At 38.8% G+C, this 27,123-nt stretch overlaps 2 protein-coding genes across 2 annotated transcripts in view; one reads left to right on the top strand and one right to left on the bottom strand.

Annotated features, from left to right (window-relative positions):
• Window positions 1-26,350, top strand: part of LOC133846343 (division abnormally delayed protein) — a 72,864-nt gene extending 46,514 nt beyond the window's left edge. The window contains exons 2-9 of the mRNA XM_062281279.1: window positions 14,855-14,998; window positions 22,825-22,948; window positions 23,008-23,463; window positions 23,525-23,714; window positions 24,694-24,866; window positions 25,408-25,609; window positions 25,672-25,807; window positions 25,868-26,350. Of these exons, the coding sequence (XP_062137263.1) occupies window positions 14,855-14,998; window positions 22,825-22,948; window positions 23,008-23,463; window positions 23,525-23,714; window positions 24,694-24,866; window positions 25,408-25,609; window positions 25,672-25,807; window positions 25,868-26,025 (1,583 nt within the window). The 3' untranslated portion in view covers window positions 26,026-26,350. The remainder of the gene's footprint in view (window positions 1-14,854; window positions 14,999-22,824; window positions 22,949-23,007; window positions 23,464-23,524; window positions 23,715-24,693; window positions 24,867-25,407; window positions 25,610-25,671; window positions 25,808-25,867) is intronic.
• On the bottom strand, window positions 24,874-25,355 carry LOC133846344 (uncharacterized). Its single transcript, XM_062281280.1, has 2 exons — window positions 25,172-25,355; window positions 24,874-25,104 (listed from the first exon to the last, which is right to left on the bottom strand). Exons 1-2 carry the CDS (start codon window positions 25,253-25,255, stop codon window positions 24,958-24,960), a joined length of 231 nt encoding a protein of 76 aa, XP_062137264.1. The 5' UTR covers window positions 25,256-25,355; the 3' UTR covers window positions 24,874-24,957.
• Window positions 26,351-27,123: the final 773 nt, after the last annotated feature.

Here is a 27,123-nt window from a genome sequence, read left to right as displayed (position 1 = left end):
TTTCCTGCCTGATGCGTGGGAAAGCCGAAACCCTTCGTCAGGTGATCGGACCTGAAGAGAGTTTAATACATTTTTAATTGCAAAACTTGCCATAAAAAGCGTATAAGATGGAGGAGAGCACAAAAAACTTAAAGCGACTAACTGGCAAATTGCAACACAACTTTCACTCGCGATAACTGTAACTGGCCCAGGAGAATGCTCACAGCAATACTATATGTGCTGAGCATGCTCTCGAATACTTTAATACAGCAAAGACTGCAATTACAAGCGGGTAGCGATATCAACAAAAAAACGCATAAATTACTGCCCAAAAAAGTACACACAGAAATCAACTGCAAAAACATAAACAAAACAACGCACCGAAAAAACCAACAAGAAAAATAAAAAAACTTTATAAGGAAGTTGAAGTCGAGTGTGGCACGCTCGAAAATGCCAATGCGAGTGCTTAATTGAATGCAACGCAGTTACAGCAGCCACAGTTGAGAAACAAAAAAAGAAAAAAGCGTCTCGATTGCTCGACCTACATGGCGTATACGTAATTACAAATTTATGTGAACGCGCCACTCGATATATGCTGGCAAAAAACAATTGGCAGCCGCAGACTAACAAACTTGCCACGAATGCAATATGCATAATGCATGCGAGTATTGCCAGCCAGCGGCGACACTTGCCACGTTGCCACCGCTGCTTGCCACAGGAGTCTCACATTGACAGCGGCGGCAGCTGCGCCTGCGCGTTGCAAATGCGCATCGTTACTTCGATTCACTTGGGCGTTTTGCCACACGCAATTGTGCCTTGGAGGCAACTTCGCTACCTGGCAAATCAATAAGCGCGCACACGCTACAAATTGTGGCAACTTGGCTAACGATTTCGTCGTAGGCTGAGAGCGCGAACACATTTCGCAATGCAAACGCCTTTAATCCATGCGCGGTATCTAATGAGGCGCAATAGAAGAGGCGTGACAGGCCGCCTTCATTTTGCTTACAACATTTTGCACTTATGTAGAAATGTATCTATGTCCCACCGCTTTCACTCCTTTGGTCTCTTTGGTCCCCCCCGTCCCCTCGTTTTTTTGAGGTGGGACTCGTCGCCGTCTGGGCGAGTGGGTCGCTTGCTTGCTTGCTTGCAAAAAAAAGAAGAAAAACACAAAAATAAAACCCGCTCTGCTGTCTACACTTGGCGAATTGTCGACGCGATGATGAAGCCATTAAATTGAAAATTATATGGCGGTATTTGTTAATTGGCCAAGTCCATTGAAATTAACGCTTGTTGAGTTTTTACCAAGCAGAAATTACACACAAATACACACACATAGAGAGCAGCGAAGGGGTCACAATATAGACGGCTTTGATGTGGCTGCCATGCAATTTTAAACACATACCTGAAGAGTACTTAACAATTAAACAGCTAAAAAATTAAAGCAACCATTTTAAAGTGGTATTAATGTTGGCTTTAAATAGCAGTTGGGTTAACAAATTAAAACATAAATATATGCAAGAGAGTACTTGACAAATTTAATAGCTGAAAAATTATAGAAAACATTTTAAAATTGACTTTAAAGTAAGCTAACCAATAAAAGTAAAACATATTAAAAACTTGCACCCTTGCTTGAAGTTGACCTTAAACAGCACTTGAATTAGCAATTATAAAGCTTTCAAATTAAAGCATAAATCTATGCAATTTATAACGGAAAGCTTAGCAATTAAATAGCTGAAAAATTAAAGCAACATTGCATGAAAAAGCAGTCAAAAATATTCATCAAAAATATTGCATTAAGTTGGCCTTAAGCAGCAATTGGATTCGCAATTATACAGCGAACAAATTAAAGCATAAATATCAAAGACATAAAGCAAAAACTTGCATTCAGTTGGCAGTGAAGTTAAGCCATAAATTAAACCCCAAATTGGAGCGCAGACCAACCCACGCTGGCGCCATCTAGCGTTGCATAGCATGCAATGTCTTTCTCCTTCTTAAGCTAAACAAATCGAATTTTTTGATATTTTGCTTAGCTGCATGCTGCTTGGAAGAAAATTCTTAGTCAGACAGTTGCCATTAGAATTCTGCATCATATTTGTGTGGTGCATAAATAGGAACGTTGCTAATTCATATGAATAAATGCCAGATCAACAGCACTGGCGCCATCTAGTGTAGCATAGAATGCAAGGAGGAGAAAGATCTGCTTAAGCTGAACGAATCGAATGTTGGTTATTTTTCGCTTTAGTTCGAGCTGCTTATAGGGAAATTCTTAGTCAGTCAGTCGCCACAAGAATTGTGCATCATATTGATGCCGTTCATAAATAGAAACGCTGCTAATTCCTATGAATGAATGCCACCTCAACTGAAGAGCACACGAATATATAATATAAGCGAGAAATATTTCAGTCGCAAGACAAACAAATACATCTAATTGCTTCCGGGAAAGTGGCATGAGACAAGAGATAAAATTATGAAAAACAACGCCTGCGAGCTGAGAAAATATTTTACTTGAGCATTATGATGACGTGAATAAATTTGTGAAAGACTTAACTGATAAACGATGAGCAGCAACGAGCAGCAGAGATTATCAAATGCAAAAATAAAATCAAAATAAGAACAACAACAGACTCTAAACTCTCTCGTGTCTGCGTGCGTGTGTGGATCACCTTTGGTGGAGGGGAGGGCAGCTACTAAGGATATTGAGATTGAGATTGAGAAGCTGGGCACGCATGGGAAATTGTGAAATCATCACGAAAAACGCTGCAAATTCTTGCGCCCGACGGCGAAATTACGTGAGCCGCATGGCCAACAAAAAACAAAGGCGAACAGAATGAATGAATGAAAATCTGAAAGTGTGAGTCAGGTTGAGCCACTGACTGAATGAATGAGTGAGCCAGCCAGAGAGCGAGTGAGTGAGTGAGTGAGTGCCTAGGTAAAAGACAACAAATGATGATGGCGAAACAAAAGCCAAGTGGGAAAACTAAAGGAAAAATCTGTGCATTGTTTGCTCTCGCGCTTTTCCAAAGCCCAAAAAAAGTTACGGCACAAAGTACGCTACTCGTAGTCAAGTGCTTGGCTTCTTCTTTTGTTTTGCCATTTTGTTTGCTTGGCGGCTTTAACGCAAACACTCAATATTTATTCTTTTGTATTTACACCCCTTTTGCAGTGAATCCTTTTGCCACTGATTTTCTTCCTTTTTTATGGCCAAAGTATTAAGCGGAAAATGCTTCGATTTCCACTTTGACTTCAGCTTCGACTTGGGTGTGGGCATAATTGAAAGCAGCGGAGTTTCCTCCCTTCGTCCGAGCATAACAAATTTGTAAGCCAACTATTTAGTGGCCGAAATCAGAGGCAAGGCCAATAAATCGCCGACAAAGCGACGACCTGCTGTTGCTGCGGCCAATGCGGCGTATGCGCAATCGCTGCAAATGCAGGACTAAAGCCATCGATAGGCAACTCCTGGGCAGTGTTTCTTCCTCCCCCTCTCATTCTCTTCCTTCCACCATTCCAACCATGCCGTAATAAAAATGTCGAAAAGAAGGCTTGTGGGCATTTGCTTCGAATGCTTCGGAATTGTGCAACTTTATGCGATTTCAATGGCTTTATTTCGCTATCTTTGTGTGTTTCCGTATTTGTGTGTGTGTGGCGGGGTGTGTTTATTGTAACTGAAGCCAGTGGCCAGTGTTAGGCAAATATTGAAGCATTGAACACGTTTTAGCCAAATTGCATTTTTATTGCCGCCTTTTGCACTCAACACACACAACACACAGAAAAATCGTGCGTGGGAGTTTGTCTGCATTTTTAAAGAGCTTCCAGTCTATACAGTCTCTAATCCTCGAACAATACACAATATAGTAACTAGTATATAAAATCTGGGTGTATCATAAACGTAGCTTTAAACTAACGCTTTTGGCTTGGGCTGTCGACTTTAATTTCATTTTCGTAGACGTGCTTAAATGAGAAATGTCATTTGGTTGCCACCTCTACAATCTACATTTTCTCTCTTTGCCATTTTCTCATTTTCTCCTACATCCCAATTTTATTGCAGTTGCAGTTTTCAAAGCATGCTGGCAAATTCATTTGCATGCACGTTGCTTGTTTGAGTTTATTGATTGGAATTTTCGGCCATCCTCGAGGCAACTCATCAAGAGCTCTCTCTGACTCTGACTTGTGCAAAGCTGGCACCTAAAATACTCTAGCATATTTATAATCCAATTAAGAGAGACAGACTGCTTAAAGCAAATACTTTAATCGCTTAGCTAATCGACAATGTTGCTGATTTGCTGACACTTTGATGCCAGCTTTTTGTTTCATAAATATTTGCTAGTCAATGCTGCCCCATCAACTTAGTAAGTGAAAAAAGGTGAGAAAGAGACGACGCATTGTCATTGTTGTCATGCAATGCGCAAACACAAAACTAATTGAATTTTTCCTAGCTCTCTCTCACACCCTATTTCCCTCTCTTTCTCTCGCTGTGTGTGTGTGCACGACTGGCGCTTTGGCATTTTGTGCAAGTCAGCAGAAAAGGGAAGTCGCCTCCATTGTCTCGTTGCCCCTTCGAATACGTGCCACATATTTTCAGGAGGTGAGGGGAAGCTCTTTGCTAACTGCTTTGGAGGAGTGTTTTGCCTGTTTGGCTATTGGGTGTGTCTTGTTACTGTTGTTGCTGTTGCTGTTGCTGATTGTGCTCCCAAAAAAACATAATCAGCATATAATTAAAAGCTACTAACATGCAACAAATTACACGCAAAGTATCTTGTAGTTACACAACACAAACAGTCGTCGTTGTTCAAGGTTGCTTCGTGATTGTGTTTTTCTTTCATTCGCTATGGTTTGTTTTCTTTATTTTTTTTGGTATCTGTTTGCTTGGCATCCTCCAGATATGTATATATATATATTTACTTCATGCGAGGCGTGGTCTCGCCAAACTGACCCAAAAATCCATTTAACGCCCGCAAAAACAAACGGCGACGAAGAGAATAAAAGACCGCCAGCAATTTTTTGTTTAACATTTATGTTCATTTTATTTATGCTGAATCGCGAGTTAAAGTCAAGATTGTAGAGCATAGAGTAGAAGAGGAGGCAAGGGGAGGAAGGCAACTGGCACCATTTTTATGGCCCGAATTGTGCGTCGTGTGAGCTCTCTTGTTCCATAAGCACAATGCAATGCAATTATTCTTCTCAAGAGCTCTAGACGAGCATTTCCATTGTCCAAAACAAATTGTGACCCAATTTCCGCCCATTACGCTTTTAAGTTGTTGTTTTTTGTTCTCGATTTTATTTCATTTGGGCGTGTCAAATATGTTTTTATATTTTCATTTTTTTGTTTTGTATTTTAGATATGCAAATTGTGCATTTCAATAAGCTTGTAATGCGAGTGCAATTTGACGTTCATTGGCTTAGTTTAGCATTTCATTCAGAGTCGTCAGCAACTCTCAAATTCAGAACTTGCCACGGCTGCGTAATTGTAGACGCAACCAGATAGTGTTGTCGCCTCAACACTTACAGTCAGTCAGACAGTCAGCCAGTCAGTCAGACATGGCCCACTTACAGCTCTGTTATCTGTTCAAGTAAAATTAATTAAACTACTCTTAAAACATTCGAAAATCGTCCAATAAACTAATGCACTTTATGGTCGAGAGTTGCACAATCAAGCAGCAACATGTTGTTGTTGCACTTCCGTTGAACTCTCCCCTCGTAGTTTTGTTTTCTGTTAATTAAGAATTTTGTTTACGAGAGTCAAGAAGAAAGATCACATTTGAAAGTTGAAGAAATGAACAGGCATAAATTAGGTATTGATAGACCGAGTGTCAAATAAATAAAAAAGAATGTTTATGATTACACTCTTTAATGTTGATCACACATTTATATTCAATTTGGAATTTTATGTAGAATTAAAAATTGCAGCACTTTGTGGTTGAGTTGCACAATCAACAGCAGCAGCAATAACATTTTGTTGTTACACTTCCGTTGCCTTCTCCACTTTTTTTCTCAGCTAATTAGAGATTTTGATAATGAGAGCCAAAACGAAAGATCACATTGGTCAGCTGAAGATATGTCGCAATAGATAGAAGGGCAAATAATTTAGTGCCCGACAGAGTGTTAAAATAAATATGAAAGCTTATTACAAATTAAGTATTTAAGTCAAAATGTGTTGGTGTACGGAATAATTTTTATTAAATTACTGAGCTGTATATTCAAGCAATACTAAACAGCAGCAGCAATATCATTTTGTTTGTTTATAGTTAGATAATTAGGAATTTTGATAGCCAAAGATGGAACAAAAGATTACATTAGCTAGCTGATGAGACTCATAAATAGAAAGAGGAGGAAATGTAGTGATAAACTTGAACAAATGAACAGAAATCTAGACTATCAATTAAATATTGAAGGAATGAACGTTTGTATTGCCAACATTTCATAAAAATTTACAATTCCATAGATGAATTTATAATAATTTTATAAACAGAATGTTCAAGAAATGAGGAACACTTTTAATGGAAGTACACTTAAATGTTACAAATGTTTATATAATGTATTTTTGATTTAATAAATACTTATGTATACTGGTAAAACAAATTCAATATCTTGCAGCACTTTATGATCGAATTGGTCTTTGAACAGATGCAGCAACAACATGTTGCTGTTGTGCCCTTTCCTCTCTATTTGCTAGGTGAGGTAATTAAGGATTTTTGATTGCAAGAGCCAGACATGAAAGAAAAGGCACATTAGGCCTCTGTTTTTGTCGAGCTGCTGCTGCTAATGGCAATTATAACAGTGGCAATAAGCACAGAGAGACAGACAGTCTGTGTGTTGGCTCCCTTAATCCCATTGAATCCCATGGAATGGAATGCAAAATGCAATGCGGGATCTACCGTTTGGACTGCATGTGGACTACAATATACAGGTCTTGGTCTCGCCCGTTGATGCGTTAATTTGCATGCAACATGCACTATGATTACCCGCAGCAATTTGCAACGGTAGCAGCAACAGCAACAGCAGCAACTGGGGGGCAATTGCTGCTGCTGCTGCTGTTTCGATGGGGAGACAACAGCTGCTGTTTGGCTATTGGGCGACTGGGAGCGCAGAAATTTTGTTGCACTTGGTTCTTTGCATATTGAACTCGACTGTCTATTGGTTTATTTGTTTGCTGTTTGCACTCGTATTTGTATTTGTTGTTGCTATTGTTTGTTGTCGCTATTTGCACATCTGCAACGCGTTGCGTTTGGTCAAAAGTGAATGGAGATGGACAGCTGCAGATTGCTGCCAGAGTTCTCAGTTCTGAACATTGAATGCTGTCATTCGACTTTTTTTCTTTGCTGTGCGCCCAGTTGTATAATTTGCAATTGTTTGTTGTTGCTGCCATTGCTGCTACTGTTGTTGGCAGTTGTTGTTCCTTTTTTTGCGTGTTGCTCATCGACAGCAACAAGCTGCTGCTGCTGCTGTTGTTGATGTCGACGTTCTCGATGTTGTTGTAGCTGCTTCAGTTTTTAATTATCAAAATTGCTATTGCAGTTTCCAGCGTTGTCAGCAATTTCCGCAATTGTTTGTTGTTGCTGCTGTCGTTGCTTATTTTACAAAACAATAAAGCAAAATGTAGAACTAAGATTCAGCTGCCCATTGACTTTTTGTTTATTTGTGATTTGTTTTAACATTTGTTTAACATTTTGCCTGCGCCTTTTGTGTTGTGTTGTGACCATCATTTTTAATGCTGTTTATTTACCAAACTCATATTTGTTGAATTGCTTATTGTTATTGTTATTATTATTGTTGTGGTTTGAGTTTGAGTTGTGGTTGCTTTTGTCCTCTCATCAGCTGGGCAGTTGGCAGTTTTATTTTTATGTGCGTTTGAGTGAATCATGCGCCTGGAGTGATGATCAACTCAAGAGATCGTTGCTTTGTTTCTTCTCTTCATTCTGCTCTGCTGCCAGTTTTGTATTTTATTTATAGATTTGTAATTTCATTTGTTTGGCATTCTTGTGCATAAGGCCGAGGGATTTATTATGTACATGTGCCCTGGCCCCGACTCTTTGCCAAATGCTTCTCCATCCTGAAGATGCCTGTCAGCTGCATGTTCGAGGCGCTGCCAATGAACTATAACTGGGACTGTGTTTAATACATACAACAAAAATCAGCTGGGTGTGCGGAACATTTAGTGCGACTTTGTTGCATCCGCAGACTCAACTGAATTAGTCGCCTGACAGCGCTGAGATCTCGAATGCTGCTGGAGGTCAAAGCAGATCGAGCGATACAATGTATTGAGCATGGACTGACAGAACGTTACAGAGATGAAGAGATGGATAGTTGAAGAGATGCATGCTATATTGATAGCTCAAGAAATACATTTTAATTCTAATGCAAATTCAAAGGTTGACCACAAATTTTATATTTCAAATCTACATTAATATTCAATGTAAAAGATACATTTTAAATCGTATACAAATTCCAAAGTTTGACCACAATTATGACATTTAAAATCTTCATAATACTCAATGTAAAAATAACATGTTTAGATAAAAAAAGTTAGATATTTATCTCATTGATTTATAAATTAATTTAAATAAGCAGCTTAATTATTTACCTAAAAACTTTTTTATTAAATTACTTCATTTTGTATATAGATTTGGCTTACAAAATGGTTTGAATGGACTGAGCTTAATAAATTGTTTTCGAAAAGAATTGTTTCAATAGGAATTTATATAGATATATTGTTAAAAGAGAGACTTAGTTGAATATATGTTATAGTTATATAACTGAAAATAAACTTTGATTGTTTTAGAAAGAAGTGTATGAGTAGATCTATAGTATTTATAATTAGTAAATATGTAAATGAAATTACAGTATTATATTGTATTATGATATAGGAAGGAGATTTTGTATCTGTATAACTAAAAGCATACCCAGATTGATAGTTAAACCACATTTTAGATAGTCAGATAGTTTAGTCTTTGATTATGCAGATCGTCTTGCACTTTCTCGGTCAATTTCTTTAGGCTTTGCGCTCAAATCTCTTGGCAAGCAAATAAATTTGCATATAGATAGACTTCTGCTCTTGCAACATCGTAAATCTTAATAATTAATATGGTTGCAGCAACAACAACAAGAAGCACAGCTGTCGGCCCACATAACTGCACTCGTTGCAACGTTGCAGCAGCAGCAGCAGCGGCAAATGCAAAAAATGTTTTCAATTAAATTTTTAATATGCTTTTTGAGGCTGGCAAAAATGTTGCGAATTTTGTCGTGTGGCAAGCAGCAAAAGAGACGTCTGCCTGGCGCCTAGCCGAAATATAAGCCAATCAGCAGCAGCTGCTGCTGTTGCTGCGGAAAGTGTTGCAAGTGTGTCCAAAAATGTGCATGCAACATGGGGGCAACTCACATCTCGACGACCGCGCGCGTTGAACTCTTGCCACATTTAGCTTTTCCTGTTCGTTGTTGCTCGCATAATCGCAGTTGACATTTTCATTGCAAAATTAGCACAAAGTGCAATGCGTGCAACAAACACACAAACACACAGAGTCACAGTTATAGTTACTTACAGATAAATATGTATGTATATATGGAATATATATGCAATGTGAACTTATATTCAAATGGGCAAATGCAAATAAATGGCAAGGAGATTGTCGCTGCTGCAGCCGCCGCAATAAATTGTACATGCAACGCAGACGTGGCGCCAAAAACTGCCAGCTACGATGTCAGCGCGCGGCGTCGAGTCGCGTGTTGCAAGCTGCATCTGTAACTGACAATCTCCATACATGTCTGTGCGTGTGTGTATGTATGTGTGTGTGTGTGTGTGTGTGGCTGCCACACGGTATTTGCCACACAAATTGAAATCTTATGCGCGCATTAACAATTTATCAGCTGAATTGTTGGGATTTCGTTCGTTGTGGCAGCTGAAATGTGAAGCTGCAATTGCATTTGCAACTGCAACCACAACGAAGATGACGACGATGCACATGCAAAACAACAACAAATTGAATATACAATAAATAAATATGCGTGTTGAGCAGACAAGATTGCAACTTCCTGGAACGTATTTTGTGGGTCAACCAAATGTGAAGAAGAACTTTAAACAGCAATTGCTTTAATATTAATTTCATTTGACACACACGTAATAATAATAATATTCAATTTAAAAGTCAGAAGCTTGTCAATTGAATTGCCAAACACGTTTGACGCAAACGCAATTACTTTAGCCAAATTGTTAATTGATATTGATAGCATTGCAAAAAGTCATTTAATTAAATTTTCAATGATTTGTAATTTGGTTTATCACAAAATGCCAAAACAAACTTGCATACTGTAAAATGAAAATTAATTCGTTCACTTTTAATATATTTAGTTGCTTTCGCTGACAATGTGGTATATTTTGTACTCTATGGTAGATTTCGAATGTAATAGTATATCGTTATACCACATATAAACTTCAGTATACTTTTTTTTCTATCAGGAAATTTAATTGTATTATATCAATATAGCAAATTTAAAATTTAATTTATTGTGATATTTTTTGGTATATTAATTAGGTATATTTTGCTTTTTAGCTTTCTTACTTGTTTTTTTTTTTAATAATAATCAAACAGCTCAAATAGGCCTAGTTGTCTTCGCTGACAATCTGGTTTATTTGGTACATTATGGTATATTTTTATATTTTTCAGTATATGTATGCTTTGCTTTTTTTTAATATGGCTAGCGGATATCTCACTACCAAACATGCTCCACTCGCTCCACTCCTTTCTTACTTAATTGTTTTTTTTTTAAGTCTTGCAAACTGCAAAATGAAAATGAAACTACAATTATGTCACATTTAAATAGGCCTACATGCAGAACCTTTTTTTTTAAATAATCTTAGCACATATTTTGTCTATCAGCTCGCTGATAAAAGATACTTGAAAATAGTTGCGATAACAAAAAAACGGCAAATGCTGTTTAAGGTTCAGTTAGCAGCAACGTTTAAACAAGAGTTCAAAATGTACGAAGAGGTCATCGAACCGATTTAGAAACATTTCTTATAAAGATCTGCCACAATTTTTGTGATGACGATCTACAACCCACAAGTAGTAAACTCAACGAACCATAAAAAAGTAAAGTAAAGTAAAATAAAGCAGTTCAAGCATATCAATAGAGAGTGAGAGAGCGAAAGAGAGCAAAAGTGTTGCCCGATTCTTTGATATACTATATAGTATATATGGTAGTAGTTGGTGTAGAGTTTGTTCTCTTCTTTTCTTTTCGCCGCATTTTGTTGACTTTAATTGTTATCGCAGTGGCCGCTGCACACACAAATTGTTGGTGTTTGACAAGTAGTCAACGATTTGTGATAACAATTATTAAACGCGCCTTGACACGCAGCCCTATCAGAGGGAGGGAGCAAAGGCGGATGTTTTTATTTGTACATAGGTCGTAAGAACACAGCAAAAGTATCGAGTATAAGTTGTGCATTATTTACTCTCTCTCTCTCCTTCATTTTTTTTTTGTTGATTATAAATTTCATTCTTGAATTTATGGCCCTAGTCAATAGTTGACTTCTTGGCCCGGCCTGCTTTGCTCTCGATAGTGGCCTCAACTCCGTGACTCTGTGTTCCGTTTTCTTGTTTGTTTGTTTTGTTGCTATGAAATTGATTTTCAATCAAGGCCATAAATTTCACTAGAAAAATGTTATTATATTTTCTGCCGTTTGAAATATTTATGATATATATACTCGATATATCGGATTGTGTCTTGGCAGCCACATTGCAAACCAGGAAAATCTAACAATAATTGCTGAAGTTGCTGCAAACAGCGGCGCGGCAAATAGTTGAAAGTTCAGTTTCAGTTCTAGCTAAAAAGTTTACGTTTGTACTTAGGCAAGCATTTTACTACTCGTAATTACAAATGAGGCAAGTAGAACTTTCCGACATTTTGACGGCGGCAATTTTCCACATTTTCCATTTGCAATTTTCCCATTTTAAGCATTTCTGCATTTTAGCATTTGGTCTGTCGGCAAACAGACTCATGATTTTCAACACATTCACACACAAGAATATATTTTGTGCAAATTGAAAACGCATATAGAGAAAATAGTGCATATGTCTTAAAGGGAAACGAGAGGAGGTGGAGGAGGAAAGGAGAAGGGAATGTTGCAGGTGAAGGACGTGCAAAACGATGTCAAGGTATGGTAAAGCTGCCTCAGAGCCAAGTGCTTTGCGGGCTAAGCGTTTACTTGGCTCACAGCCAAGTCTGATAATGGCAAAAGACGACAACGGAATTTTCGTATGTGTAATCCAACCAACACAATGGCCTAGAACCGAACGAGACGCCTTCGTTACGCCCTCTAACATGCCTATAGACAATTACAGTAAACAAATTCGCACACGTTGCCAGCTCTCGGCTGCTGCTTTTACTGCTGCTGCTGTTGTCTATTTTCGTCTCTTGTTTTGCCTGCTGTCACCGCAACAGCAGCCACAGCAGTTGCAGCAGCAGCAGCAACAGCAGCAGCGTCAGAATGAAAAGTGCATAAAAGCCTGTCGAGTGGGCGTTAAGGCGTGCACGCCATGCCACACCATGCCACGCCCCACCTCCCCACATATGCCTTGCGGTCACGGCCAAAAAGTGTGCTCGTATTTTTGGCAGGCACAGTTGTTGGCCATGCATGAGATTTGCATTTTTTACAGCATCGGCCTCAGAGTCAGCTTTAGCTCCAGCTTCAGTTTCGGCTGCAATTTGGCAAACGCGTTTGCCAAAAATATTTTTTTGCCATAGCATACTTTTCTGGGCCAGGATATGTGTATGAGTGTGTGTGTGTGTGTAAGTGTTCCACGTTGTGGCAATTCAATTGAATTTTCACTGAAGTTGAAGCGAGCATTCCCCATGGCATGGATTCTGAGAGCGAAGCGACTGTTTGCTCGGGACAGGTTTAAGTTACAGCCTCAGTTTCGGTCTCTGTCTCTGCCTCTGACTCTGTCTCTGTCTCTGACTCGGTTGCAGCCACAAAGGCGACACTCGCCTTGCAACAGGAAGCTGCTTCGTTGCGGAAGCAGCTTCGTATTTTTTTGCAGTCAGTTTTTACTCAAGCTAGACTGCCTGACGCCTGGGCAATAAGAGAGAAAAGCAGAGTAAATGCTGGCCTGTTGCCATGTGACTAAAACGTTGTGCCTCATCCGTGGTTCATCCTGCTGATTGGTTGATTTACGAGCAGCAAATTCACGCAAGAAATGCATAAACAGTGGAAAATGGAAAATTGCAGTCGGCCATTTGATAAATCAATGAATGCAGCCTAATCGAATGATTGATTCACTTGTTGTCGTTATTGGTTTTTTGCATTGTGACTCAGCGCGGCTGTTTTTATACTCGCTAGCCATAGAAGGTAAAAGGCTATTATACTCGACTACATAAAGTATGGTATATTTCAAATATAGTAGTATATCAATATACCAAATAAAGTCTTCACTACATTTTAGTATTTTTATATTTTGTTATATGTGGTTTATTTTCAATGTATTAATATATTGATATACCAAATATATGCGATACTATATTTTAATATTTTTTGGTATACTGATTCAGTATATTTCTGGTATGATACCGTTTTAGTGAGTACATGTCAGTATCTTTATATTGTGTTATCAATGGTATATTTTTAATGTGTTAGTATATCAGCATAACAAATGTACGGTTTGGTGTATTTTAGTATTTTTTGCTATACTGATTTGGTATCTCTTAGATATAATACTGCACTTTTAGCGAGTATCTCACAGTCGAGCACACTCAATTGAAGCCGCCTTCCTCGTTTTCCATTTTGCTTGACACTTTTTGCGTGGAACGTGGTTGGCCTTGCGTGTTTGGCTTTGGTTGCTTTGCAAAATTTCGCTGCAACGCCATTTTCAATTTTCCTATTTTCCATTTGCCATTTGCAATGCATGACATGGCAAATAAATGTGTCATGGCAGCAAGTATCGGTTGCAAGCCAAGGCATTGAGTATTCGTATTGATATTTGTTTGTCACAGATGATGCATAACTGGGGGCAGCCACTGTTTGCTCCGTTTGCTAGCTTGTCAAAACTCATTTCATTTGCTAATTTTATGGCCACAACAGATGGTCCAGGCTAATCGACAAAGGCTGCTATTTAGGTGCAGCGCACACACATAAACGTCATGTAAAAGCCATTAATTTAAATTATAAACTATAAAGACAAAATAGGCAGAGCGAGCGAAAGAGAGAGACAGAGAGAGAGCGATGTATCTTATGCCATATAAGTCGATTGCTCAAAGCATTTTGTGTCGTTTGTCGTTTGTTTGTTTGCTTGTTGTCATGAACTGCGTGACAAGCAACCCACGCTGTGGCAGCCACTGTCTCTCCCTCCTTCTACCTCTTCCCCTCCTCAGCACAGTGACAGCCAGTTATCTGTCCCCATCTCCAATTGTCGGCAGTAAAAACTATTAACACATACGAATGTAGGCCATAAATTCAAAGCATTTCACTGTTGTTTTCCTGCTGCTTCGTTTAAGTGAATCAATTTGTATTTAAGGGTGCTGCATAACCTGTTGATGCATTCGCATTTGCATTTGTGTCTGCTCTAAATTTGTGGCAACAATATTTGCCGTTTTAATTGCTAAAAGTGCCTGTTTAATTTGCAATTACCAAGCAATTTAAAAGTTATTAACACGCCCAGCAAAATAACAATAAAAGTTAAAGAGCATTTGATGTAGTTGAGCCCACGCATTGTATTTGCTTTTGGGTGGCGCCAGCTTTAAGCCACACAAAACAATTAAATGGGACGCACCCACAGACGATTGAAGATTATATATACGATTTATGTATTAGCTGCTGACATTGAGAAAACTAAATTTCCAATTTTAACTTATGACTTAATATTTCTCTTTTGTTTTGCATTTTTTACAGGCGCCATTTGCGGTGGCAACTGTTGCAACAATGCCACGGAATTGGAGTTACGCGACAAAGCATCGGACAAGTTCGAGCAACTGCTGCATCATCACACAAGCAGTCTGCGGGGCATATTGGAGACAACGGCCACTCAGTTCCAAAGTGAGTATGAATCTAGTCAAGAGAGAGTAGAGTAGAGAAGAGACTCTGGCAATTTCAAATGGCAAACGCTTTTATGCAAATCAAGTCACTCAGTGAGCTGAGTCTGAAAACTTTGCGTTCGCTGCGATAGCGCAAAAAAACGAAACGAAACATATTTTCGTGGCAATAAATTATTTATAATATGCAAATCGACGGTGGAACTTGAGCGTGGGTCGCGAAAAATTATGATGATAACATTTGGCTTGCCAAGTGAATTTAACGAAATTAAACTTGAAACGCGAAATTGATTTGTAATTTGCATTTTGTATGCAGATCAAAGCCGTACACACTCCATATGTATATATTTTGTATATATGGCAATGATATGGATCCATATAGAATATATATATGTATACAACAAAATGTATTCGCTGTGCAGCGCGCTGCTTGGAATGCAACAAAGTGTCTGCATCTAATTAAAAAGGCATTAAGTGTGCTTTGTTGTTATTGCCTGTTTATTGTTGACTTTGTTGTTGCTGTTGTGGTTGTTGCTGTCCAGCGCCTTTTTAGACAATTTTTGCAATCTTTGGCTGGGTCACGTTTTAGGGACAACAACACTCAGCACACACAGCACAACACAGAGCACACAGCAATTTTCAATGCCTGCAAAACGGTTGTCGTACATGTTGTAAATATCGCTTTAAGGCGTGCCCCTCTCGAAGCTCTTTCAGCTCTCGCTCACAGCCCGGGGTGCCACATACAGTGCCTGCAAGGGGTGTTCAGCTCGCTGTTCTCAATATTATTATTATTATTATTGTTGTTGTTGCAGCAGCAGCGACAGCAGTTGTTGCCTCTGTTTCTACCTCTTTCCTCCGGCTCTGTCTCGCCCTCTGACTGTCTGCAATTCTTGGAAATGGGCGCGCATTTAAAATTTTAAAATTGTCGGCAAGCTGCCTTCGTTTTCCTTTTTTTTTCTTTTTAATACTCTTTTTTTTTGGGTGAGTGCAATTTGTGTGTGTTTTATTTCGCCTGCATTTTATGTCGCTGTCGTTTGGCATTTAATGGGTTCATTTGTTCTTGCTTTGATTGTGTACAGCGCATATTAAAAGTGACCATGCCAAACTTGAGCATTATTTGTGCACAAATTATGATGACGTACATGAACCATAATTCAAACAATTAAATGTGGGAATTTGCCTCTACATTTTTGAATATTATTGTGCATCCAACAAATTCGATTGTATCAAAATGTATTTGTTGAAAAATGTGGTAAATAATTTATGAAATTACGGAACAATAAATTTACAAATTTTGATGTGTTCAAAACCAATTAAAATATTTATGGGAAATTCTTAAATTACCTTAAAATTGCAATGCACGACATATAGTAGTAGCTTTTTGATATTAATTGGTATTTCACTTTTAACTAATGACAATACTCGATTATAACAAAATGTTGCATTTATTTTACAAATTAGAGAACAATAAAAATAAAAATTATCAAAAATAAAAATTTATAACACTCATTATAAAGGCCTAAATCAACGCATCAGTAAATTCTATCATGTTCTCTTCATGTATACATTTATATTGCTGTTTAAAATGATTAAGAAAATTTAAGTATTGACTTTTTTTGCATTTGTTCTTGTAGTCACTTTTCTGTATCAATCGATTGAAATGTGTAAATCGTTATTCGTCGTTATCTAACGTCAATCTGTAGATCTCCAGCAACAGACCTTGAGGCACTTTCGCTTCTTTCGCATATTGAATTGGCAAGTGTTTGAAATTCAGTTTGCGCACGTTAAATTCAAATATAAAATCGCATTAATATGCAATCAACAAAGTCATTTAACTGAAATGCAATTATTATACATATGCAAGCACTATACTACTATATATATATCTTTATACATTTATGAATGTGTGTGTTTAATAATACATACATGTGTATGCAACGAGTCAAACTAACCATTTGCAACAAAGCAATAGCAAATAAAGGTAATGCGCGTGTTTTATGATTGACTGACGACAAACGCGCAAAAAATAGCAAAAAGAAAAAAACTACATCGTAAATATGGGGTGTATTTAAAATAGTATGTAGTATAACGAGGCACAGTTTTTATGATGTTGATTTAATGGCCGGCTGCATAGTTAATTAATATTTGCACAATTTATGCACGACAAACAATTTGCTCAACATCAATTATAGACAATAATTTGTAGTAATTGAAACAAGGGTTACTGGGTTGTTAAGGTATTTATTACACATATGTACATATATAGTATTTTACATGTCGTCTTCAGCAAGCAAGCCATAAAAATTGATTTAGCTCTCAAGTGGTGCGACCGTGCGTATGCGTAATATCGCAGATGCGCAACTATAAAACTTTATGCATCGTACTTACACATGTATTTCTCTTTTATGCTGCTGCTGCTGCTTGCGGCGTTTACGCATAAAATATGATTGTATAAAAAAAGCAAAATGCATATTTCTATTTAGTGGCAACAACAAGAAGAACTGGAGTGCGTGGCATATGCAGCTCTTTCCTCTGCTTCGCCTGAACTTCTTTCCGTTTCCTGCTCGGCTGCTGCTGCTGTCTGATTGTTGTTTGTATTGTTGTATGCTTTGTTTTGTTTTTTTTTCTGCACTGCTCTGCACGTTGTCGCTTCTTCCCTGTGCTTTTGTTTGAATGCATGTTCCGTATTATTTTTAAGCAAGTATTTGCGTGTGTAAACACGTTTCGCAGCTTACGAATTATGCCCTCACTCTCGCTCGCTCGCTTGCTGGCTGTATTTTTTTTGGGGCATGTCTCCAATGCACTTACCACTTCTCCACTTAATGCGTCGCGCTGGCTGTTTGTTGGTTGCCAAGTTCCCGCTAAATGGGCGTGCGCCTGCATAAAAAAGTTCCACAAATGCTGACTTACTGATCAGCCCCAAACACAGCAACAGCAGCAGCAGCAGCGGCTTTGGCTTCGACTTTGGCTGTCTGCCACCACAGCGCAACTTTTGCACCCTTTTTTTTGTTGCATTTTATTTTTGCCAATACGCTGCAACAACAACGATGACAACAATGCAATGCGTGCACTTTCATAAGTCGCAACTTTGCTTCGCCTTCCTCAGCTGCTTCGCTCTTTTGTTATTTCTTAACTTGGCCATATCTCGTGCTTAACGCTAAAGCCAAAGGAATTGCCTGTCGTTGTTGCTGCTGCTGCTGCTGTACGCTCAAAGTGGTTTTTGGCCGTCATCGTTTGTTAACTGCTTTTGTTTGTTCGCTTGTCACAAAGTGAAGCTGTTAGATAGTTGCTTAGTCGGATGTCTCTACTACGCGTTGCCGTTGCGTTGTGTCATTACTTTCAACTAGAACGGGCGACTAAGCCACGGATTTCAGCCAAACAAAATGCTTTGGCATTACGATCATCGTCATCATCAAAGAAATAGCGCTTTAAAGCTCCGCTTCAAACTTGTTCTCTATGCCATAAAGAAATCAAGATTAAGTTTTATGTTTATTACATTTGTTAGTTCATTTAAATATGTTGTGTATTAATTTGTGACCTTGATGCTGCAGCTTCGATTTCTGAATGAATTTCTCGGGCAATAACAATAAATTTTGTTGCACGCGATTAATTATTGTGAACGCCATTTAAAGGCGCATGCATAATATTCATAAACTCACGACGACAAGTGCTGAACAGGTTTCGTTAATTGCCCCCAAAAACAAAAAAAGCAAACAATCATCGGAGCCATTTTGTCTACCGCAGACCGCAAGCATTAATAATTTGCTTTTGCTAACAAAATGTTTTTTTGTGCTGTTTTAATTAGCCAAATGGGGTTAGATTTCTAGTAGAGATGATTTTGAGGTAGCATAGAGGAGACATTGCCATTGACAATTGATGCATATGCGCTCAAGCAGCAACAACAACGAAAAAAAATTTTGTCAAGAGTCACGAGTTGCAAGTGGCCGCAATGGAAAAGTCATCCAATTACTTTGACATTGTGGCATCAGAGCAGAGCAAAAGCAGCCAAGAGATATAGAGAGGAGTCCCTCCTCTGCACAGCTGTTGGAGTGGCCGAGTTGGCTGAGTCAAGAAGTTGTCTTATGGCCATAGCTGTGGCTGTGGCTGTTGCTGTTACATCTCTGGAGGGGCGTGCCAAGTTGGCACGCCTGCCTGCAGATAGCTAGTTACAATACAAGGCACTTAAAGTGCCTCGGCACAGTGTGGCGAGCATCGATGTAAAGGCAAAGATACCAGCAATTATCGCTGCCACAACAGATAGCAAACAGCACATAGCATATAGAGAACTTATAATTATGCGAGATCCACCTTCAATATCATCCAATCAATGTCGAACCAGTGTGCGGCAAAAGGAGGCGAAACTTGCCGCACAGCTAAAAATGAAACTAAATGCGGCTAGCAAAACTAAAGTTGAAGTGGCGAAAGAGACACAACTGGGGACTGAGGACGACTACGACTGCGACTACGACTGGGGCTAGGCAAATCAAGAAATACATGCATATAAAATGCAAATAAAAAACAACAAAAAAAGGCAAAAAGCGGCAGATACTAAAATTGTAATATCCGCACAGGAACGCAGCCGAAGCGCAGCGCACAAGTAAAAAACACCAAAATGAAAATAATAAAAAACAAGTAAGAAAGCAGAAGTCGAGTGTGCTCGACTCTGAGATACCAGCTATCCATTTTTAATAAAAGCAAAACAGTGCTGTATTATTTTTAAAATATATCAAATTAACATACACATTTGGTGTTTTGATGTAGTATTTAAATGAATTATACCAAATTAATATACCACAAACACTAAAATATATTAAATGCTATATTTGGTATATTGATATTGTTCATTCAAAATATACCGTAGAGTTCCAAGTATATCAGATTCTCATCCAAATTTAACTAAAACCTGTAATAAGTAGGAGTTTTTCCCCACACAAAAGTATTTTCCAAATGACCTCTACACTTTTGATCTGATCAAATACTCAGGAATCATAAATACTATAGTTATTATTGTGTGTACCCAAATTACGGTTGCTATATCGATCTGCAAACTTATCAAGTGATGTCGAAAATAAGTATCTCTCTATATCTTATTGTCTTTGAGATCTAGGTATTCATACGGACGGCCAGACTGATCTAATATATATATACTTTATAGGGTCGGAGATACCTCTTTCTGCTTTTTACGTATATTTCCTGCAGGCACAAAGTTATAATACTCTTCTACCCTATGGATAGCGGGTATAAAAACAGAGAGTCAGAGAAGAAAATAAAAAAGAGCGGCAAAAAGCTGGCAAAAATAAAACTAAACCTGTGGGCTGTTCCTGCATATTTGCCTTGGCGTGGGAAACAAAAACACAGAGGAACAACGCCGCCAACTCGCTGGCTTCGTCGCATCTGCCGGCCGAGCAGAAGTAGAGGAGCAAGGGATTTGGGAGGGAAGGAAAGGAGTCGCAAGTGTGTGCGCCTTTTTGGGGCTGTGGCTAAGCCCGAGGCGCGGAACCGGTCGCTGACTTTGTGTGTGTGTGGTTGTGTGTGTGTTGAATCTGGAACCTGTGGATGTGCAGCCATGCTAATCCCAGTTAGTTTGCCTTCTTCCCCGCGCTTCTAATAAAGCAATGAAGCCTAGCACATGCCTTAGAATAACTACAACTTCAATGTTGAATGGAAACTGCTCAACTTACTGCGTGGGCTTGGCTTCAAACCTGGAGTATTGAGCACTGAGCATTGAGCTTTGTCTAATTCAATTTCATTGTCCGTTTTGGGCCATCATATGTGTGACAAAGTACATGAAAGAGAGAGGGAGTAAAAGAAAACCTTTAGTCTAATGAAATTTTCATGTTTCATTGGTAAATCCATTTGCAGCTCTCATTCCCATTCCCACTCCCATTTCCCATTTACTAGTGGCAGCTATAACTGCTTTGGTCAGACCCAAAACAATAATCAAGTACCTCTGTTAATTACCAGAACCTAAAGAGAGACACACACACACTCAGAGAGTTGCACACACAAATTGCAATTAGTTGAGGCACACAGCAAACACTTAGAGCACGACTGCCCTAAGGTGAAACAAACTACAACCAACATTTCTAGCTAGATATAAATACTATATATAGAGAGTTGCATGTAGGTTGCCGGATATGAACAACCGGATAGCAACTCTCTGAATGTGTGAATGTGTGGGCGATGTGAAAACCTCAACTTAATTGCTCGCATTAAGCCGACAAAGCAGCTGCAATAATATCAAGTATACGCAGCGTATGTACTCACGCTAGTAAATGTCCATTTTGGTGTCAAATGAGCAGCAGCTAAACACTACACTGTAAATGTAAACAGTTTTGTGAAGTGAATAATATTGTAGTTCAGTTTTCAATGCAACTGACAAGTTTTGCTACTAGTTGCCTTTGCGGTTGTCACTGACACTGACACTGCTCCAGAGAGCTGTCAACACAGTAGCTTACTCTATGAGTTGGTTTTGTATGTTATCTGCTGCCTTTAACAAGTGAAGTTCGTTCACAATTAGTTGCTGCAAGTGGCAAGTGAAGTAGAGATATTAATTGCTGCTTCCTTTTGCTTTTTTTTTCAATTGAACAATTGCAATTGTAATTGTAATTGCTTTATGAGCATCTCTCGATTACTTCCTGTGCAATTGACAAAATATGTTTAGTTGACCAAAACTGCTAATTAGCGAAGAGAAAAAAAGGGTTTAAGCTCTGACGCATCAAAGACCAATAGCCGATAAAGCCAATCCCCTAAAAAAAAAGCAAAAGAAACACAGAACTCAAGGCTGAGAGCGGAAATGCCTCAAGCTTTAACGATGAGCAAAGAACTTGAAATGTGTGTGAATGTTGTTGTTCATCTTCTTTTTTTCTTCTTCTACTGCTTGTGGTTGTTATTGTTGTTGCTGTTGGCATTTGCCAATTAACAAAAAGATTGACACTTTTATTTGAAAGCCGAATCTCAGCGAGCCACAGAAAACACAAAACATCAGATTGCAATTTAGAATTTGCCACGCTTCAGCAGCGGACGAAGGGGGGAAGTGTGGCAAACAGCGACGAAATCTCGCACAACAAATTGACAGCGTGACAGGCGAGGAGGCATGTGTGTGTGTGTGTCGAGTGTCTTTGTGTGTATGCAGATTTACCAAATTGACAATCGATTTCGGCATTTGTAATCGGCGTATTAGCTGCGATAATGACGAGGCAAACTTTGCGTTGCGAGTCGAGCTGAGTTGAGTCGCGTCGCGTGTTGCAAGCCGTATCGATGTCCAATCAATATACATATATATGTATATATCTATCTCTTTTTTTACGTATCCAGTCGAGACAAATTTCGCTGACACTTTGACAGATTATTTTGTGGCGTTTTTTTTTTGTCGTTTGTGTGCGACGTGTGATTAGCATTCTCGACTTGGTGTTTTGTGGAGATTTGTTGATTGGCTGTCGATTGATTTGCTTGCCAACAACAAACGAAGTGCTGCGATTAATGAGCCATCACTGATTGGAATTGTTTAAAATAATTCCATAAATAAATGCGATGTTTCGTTCTGGCCAATTATCCAAAAGTCGACTCGGTTTTTCTCATTCAGAAATCTCTGCACATCAATTTGATTTAATTAACTAAAAGCTCTCGAGCTCGAGCACAATAAGTTTAACTTTTTGGTAACAAATCCCAGACAGACCATTTAACTCGTGCCGAAACTCGGACGCGGCAAATCCCCAAACCGAAAAGAACTTGTGCAAACAGCAGAGAGTGATTAAATTATGCGCTACACAATGCAGAACCAACAATAATCTTTTCTCCCACTCTCTGTCTCTTTCTCCTTCTCTTTAGGTCACGTCCTCGAGCTAGCCGAGCAGTCTGAGAACAAGACACTCACCATTTTCTCGAAAGTCTACAGCCGAATGGTGCCGCTGGCACAGCAACTGATTCATCAGCTCTACACGGAACTCATAAAGTACGTATTAAAGGTGTTTTCTTTGCCTCAAATTTAATACATTTTCTTCTTTCAAACAGTCACCTGAAATACACGTCCAACTATAGCAATGGCCAAGGCAATAGCATACTGAATAGTCAGAGCAATTTGGAGGATGCGCTGCACAAGTTCTTCGAGCAACTCTTTCCCGTTGCCTATCATCATGGAGTGCATCTGTCGAAGAACAACTACGGCGAACTGCACGAGGATTACATCAATTGTCTGAAGCACAACTTTGATGATCTGCAACCCTTTGGCCAGATACCCAAGGATGTTCAAAGCACTCTGCTACAAAGCGTTCACATGTCCAACATCTTTATGAATGCGCTCATCCAGAGTGCCGAGGTGATCAGTGAAATGGATGCTTTGTATGGCGAACGTTTGACAGACACCTGCAAGTTGCATCTGCTCAAGATGTACTATTGTCCCAACTGCAACGGACATACAGAGCATAGCAGACCAAAGCTCTGCTACAGCTACTGCATGAATGTGATGCGGTAAGTTTGAAGACTGTTATATTAATAATTCTGTATGCTAAACCTTCCCTTAACATTTCAGCGGCTGCTCAGCGCAGTTCTCCGGTGTGCTGGACAAACCCTGGACTAGCGTGGCGGAAGCCTTGGATAATCTGGTGTCCAATCACATACGCTCTGAGAGCGGTATAATGGCTGTCATCAAGCAGCTGGACACCAAGTTGTCGGAGGCCATCATGAAGGCCATGGAAAATGGTGCAGAACTCGAGAAAAAGGTGAGCCAAGTGCGACAGTTTTTGTATTATAACTTTGTAAATGAAGTAAAAGTAAATGATGGAATCTTCGACCCCATAAAGTATATATCAAGCAAGCCGACTTCGTCAGTCGTTTGGTCCTGGTTCTGGCGTCCAGTACAGCGAGTCTTCATAGCCTTTGTTGCTCATAACTATCTCTTCTCTCAAGCCGCACTTAAATCGGGAGAGAGCGAGAAGAGAAGAGTGTTCAGACATAGCAACGCAAAGCCTAAGTTCTCAAACTCAGGCCCAATTCTACCAGAACTATGTGACCAATGCCTACATCTCGCTTACTAAACATTCCACTGTAGCCATATTCCCTGACATATATAGCTATTCTTTATCAGCATTAACAGCCGATACGATATAGCCAAGTTTGTCTGTCTGTCTGTTTATAATTTTATAGTAGTAGTACTATATCGATATATCAAATATAGGCATCGGTATATGTACTATATGTTTATGGTGAAAATGGGTATCGGGTATCTCACATTCGAGATCACTCGACTCTAACTTTCTTACTTGTTTGCCTATATTTTAGCGACTTTAAGCTACCTTACTTACCATGTAGCTGAGTATTAAACAGCCAGATTTTGCAGCATATTTCCGCTTGTAGCTCCAAGGACGCGCAGCCTGTAATTGCGCTTTAATTTATGAACATTTTAAATGAGTTTTATGGCCCAGCCTTGGCTTGTAGTCGGCAACCAGTTTGATCGTGTATAGCAAATCAGTTTCATGAGTGGACAACGTTTAATTAGAGTTGTGTCCCCCTTCATGTAATTGCAATGTCGAAATGCATTTAAAATATTCAATTAGTCGGAACTTTATGCAGCGAGACGCATCGCGTTGCCATTTACATGCAACAGAACGTAGCACGTGCATAAATGGCAGCGATTATCATTTTACATCATAACTAAAGCAGCTCAACTGATGTCTCTATTCTTTCTATGTGCAATTCCAGGTGAAGAAAACATGCGGCTCCCCCAATCTGTTGCCACCACTGACGGGCGAGGCACCGGATACCTTGCAACAGCACAACAGCGTCAAATGGGCTTTGCCGCCAGATGCAGCTCTCGTGCACTTCCTGTCGACCATCGAGAAGTCGAAGAAGTTCTTCACCAACATTGTGGACAAGTAAGTGTATTAAGACGATGCCACAAAAACTTGAAATGTATTTAGGAGTATCAGAAACACATTTAACTAGAGAGGAAGCAGAGATTCGTTTCTAATTGCCCCGGTTGATCTTGTAGTTAACGTCACGCAAGAGTCCTAGCACATCCTTCAGCAGGCAGACGTAGAGCGGCGTGAAGATGGCAATAAAGAACACAATGTTTGCCCACCAACTGTTCTTAACAACGACACGACACGCGCTCTACATTAAGAAATATAGTAAAGATAAAAGATACGAAAGAAATAGTTGAGGAACTTTAATTACTTACTCCACGTGGTCCGACTGCAGTTGGACGCATCAGGAAGAAGTTGCGAACTGCTGTGTGCACAAACACTACAAGTTCCTTGAACATCTTCAAACGTTTTTCTTTTTTAAAATTATTTATTATGTAGAATTTTTGTTTGGGGTATTAAAAGCGTTTTGTTTAGATGAGCTAGCCAAAGTAGAGTTAAATAAACAAAAAGCGTAGCTAACTGAGTTTTTTCATTTATTTATTTTCTCTAGCTACTGTGATGAGGATTACACGCAGACCGACGATCATATGTGTTGGACGGGTAATCGTGTGGGTGATTACACACAGCTGCTGATGACACCGAGCTCGGATACACAGCGCTACAATCCCGAGGTGCCATGGGAGAAGGAGTCGGAGATTGGTCAGCTCAATGTGCTGGCCGACAAGCTGAACAAGATACGTCAGAGCATTGGCGTAAGTTTCCAAAGATACATTCATTAAGATACTTTTATTAATTGGATTTAACTTTTCTTTAGGCACCTGTGGCTAGTCCGCCTATGCATGATGTGCAGAGCGATATGGGACACGAGGGTTCGGGCGGTGGCAGCAGTCAGATCAACGATGACGATGAGGAATATGGCATTCATGCCTCCGGCGATGGATCAGGCGATGGTAAGAAAAACTACAAACATTGTAAAAAGAAAATACTCAAATTTATCTTGCTTCTTGCAGGTCCTTCGACTTTCTATAATCCAGCTGGCACCACGCCGATCACAGACAATGAAAACGCCAGAGAAGACCCATCGAAGGGTGCAGCCAGCGGGCTGACGATCAGCTTGACGATCAGCGTGCTGCTCACTCTAGTCACACTCTACAGTAGTTGTAGTTAAAGAAGCAGCAGCAACCCAAAATCCCAAAAAAACAAAACAAATCATAAATATTTACAAGTATATGAATATACAAGATATCTATATATATATGTATACTATATATATTCTATATATATATGTATGAATGGCAAAGCAAATTGAGCGCGCACAAAGTTCGACGCAAGTAATTAATTGATTGAATTGATTGATTAATTATTTGGATAATTCTTAAGTTGTTACCATTAATTTATTAGCCCACTAAGAGCAACCACTTTGCAATCACGAAGCGCGTTTGAAATGCAACCACAATCTTCAGAGAATACCCAAAAAAAACAAAAAAGAATAACAGATATGCAGTTAAAAAACAAAAATGATAAAAAAAAAAGATGTGGAACGTCTCTCACTGTGTTTTAGGCGTTTCCAAACTCTTCTAGCTTTCCCGCTCTGGAAATAAAAACAAATAAATCACACAAATAATTGCAATTGAGCTCCGTTAAACCTCAACTCAGAATCTTAACAGATTTTTTGTGCCATATAAAATGTGTTGGAGGTTTGCAGAAAAGAAAAATGAAAACAAAATTACAAAATATTAACAGCAATAATAGGCTCAAAACTCATTCAGATACGTGTTCTTCAAATCATATACATACATAGATCTATACAACAAAAAAAAAAGAAGAAAAGAAAATAACTATACATAATTAATATACAGCTCAATGTTCAAAGCGAATTGTTCCTTTTTGGTGTAATTAAATAGTTGCTGTTATGCATAAATCAAGAGAGAGAAATCGCGCAATAGCAAGAGAAAGAGAGAAAATACGTAATAAAATTAAACAAAAACAGAATTTAAATATGTTAGCTAAAGTGCAGTGAATCTTGTTATTGAAGAATAGAATCGAAGCGCATTATTGTTGTCAACATTTAAGAGAGCTCAAAGAATAGAAAACTAACAAAAACCGGAATGCAAAAATGGAATTTAGTTGAGTTAACGCACTTTTTGGGAAAATAAAAACTAGAAGACTTACAGCTTTATACGCATGAAACGATGAAAATCTATACATCTAATATGTAGAATTATTTAAATTAATTATATGAAATATAAACAAAAACAAAAGAAAA

Source organism: Drosophila sulfurigaster, chromosome 3 (genome assembly GCF_023558435.1).
Source record: "Drosophila sulfurigaster albostrigata strain 15112-1811.04 chromosome 3, ASM2355843v2, whole genome shotgun sequence".
Lineage (NCBI taxonomy): Eukaryota > Metazoa > Arthropoda > Insecta > Diptera > Drosophilidae > Drosophila > Drosophila sulfurigaster.
This window is presented reverse-complemented; position numbering and strand designations above follow the sequence as displayed.

Coding starts and splice junctions, on each gene's coding strand:
- LOC133846344 (XM_062281280.1), bottom strand. CDS start 25,255: ATGTTCAAGGAACTTGTAGTGTTTGTGCACACAGCAGTTCGCAACTTC. Junction 25,105..25,171: donor CTGCAGTCGGACCACGTGGA/GTAAGTAATTAA, acceptor TTCTTAATGTAG/AGCGCGTGTCGTGTCGTTGT.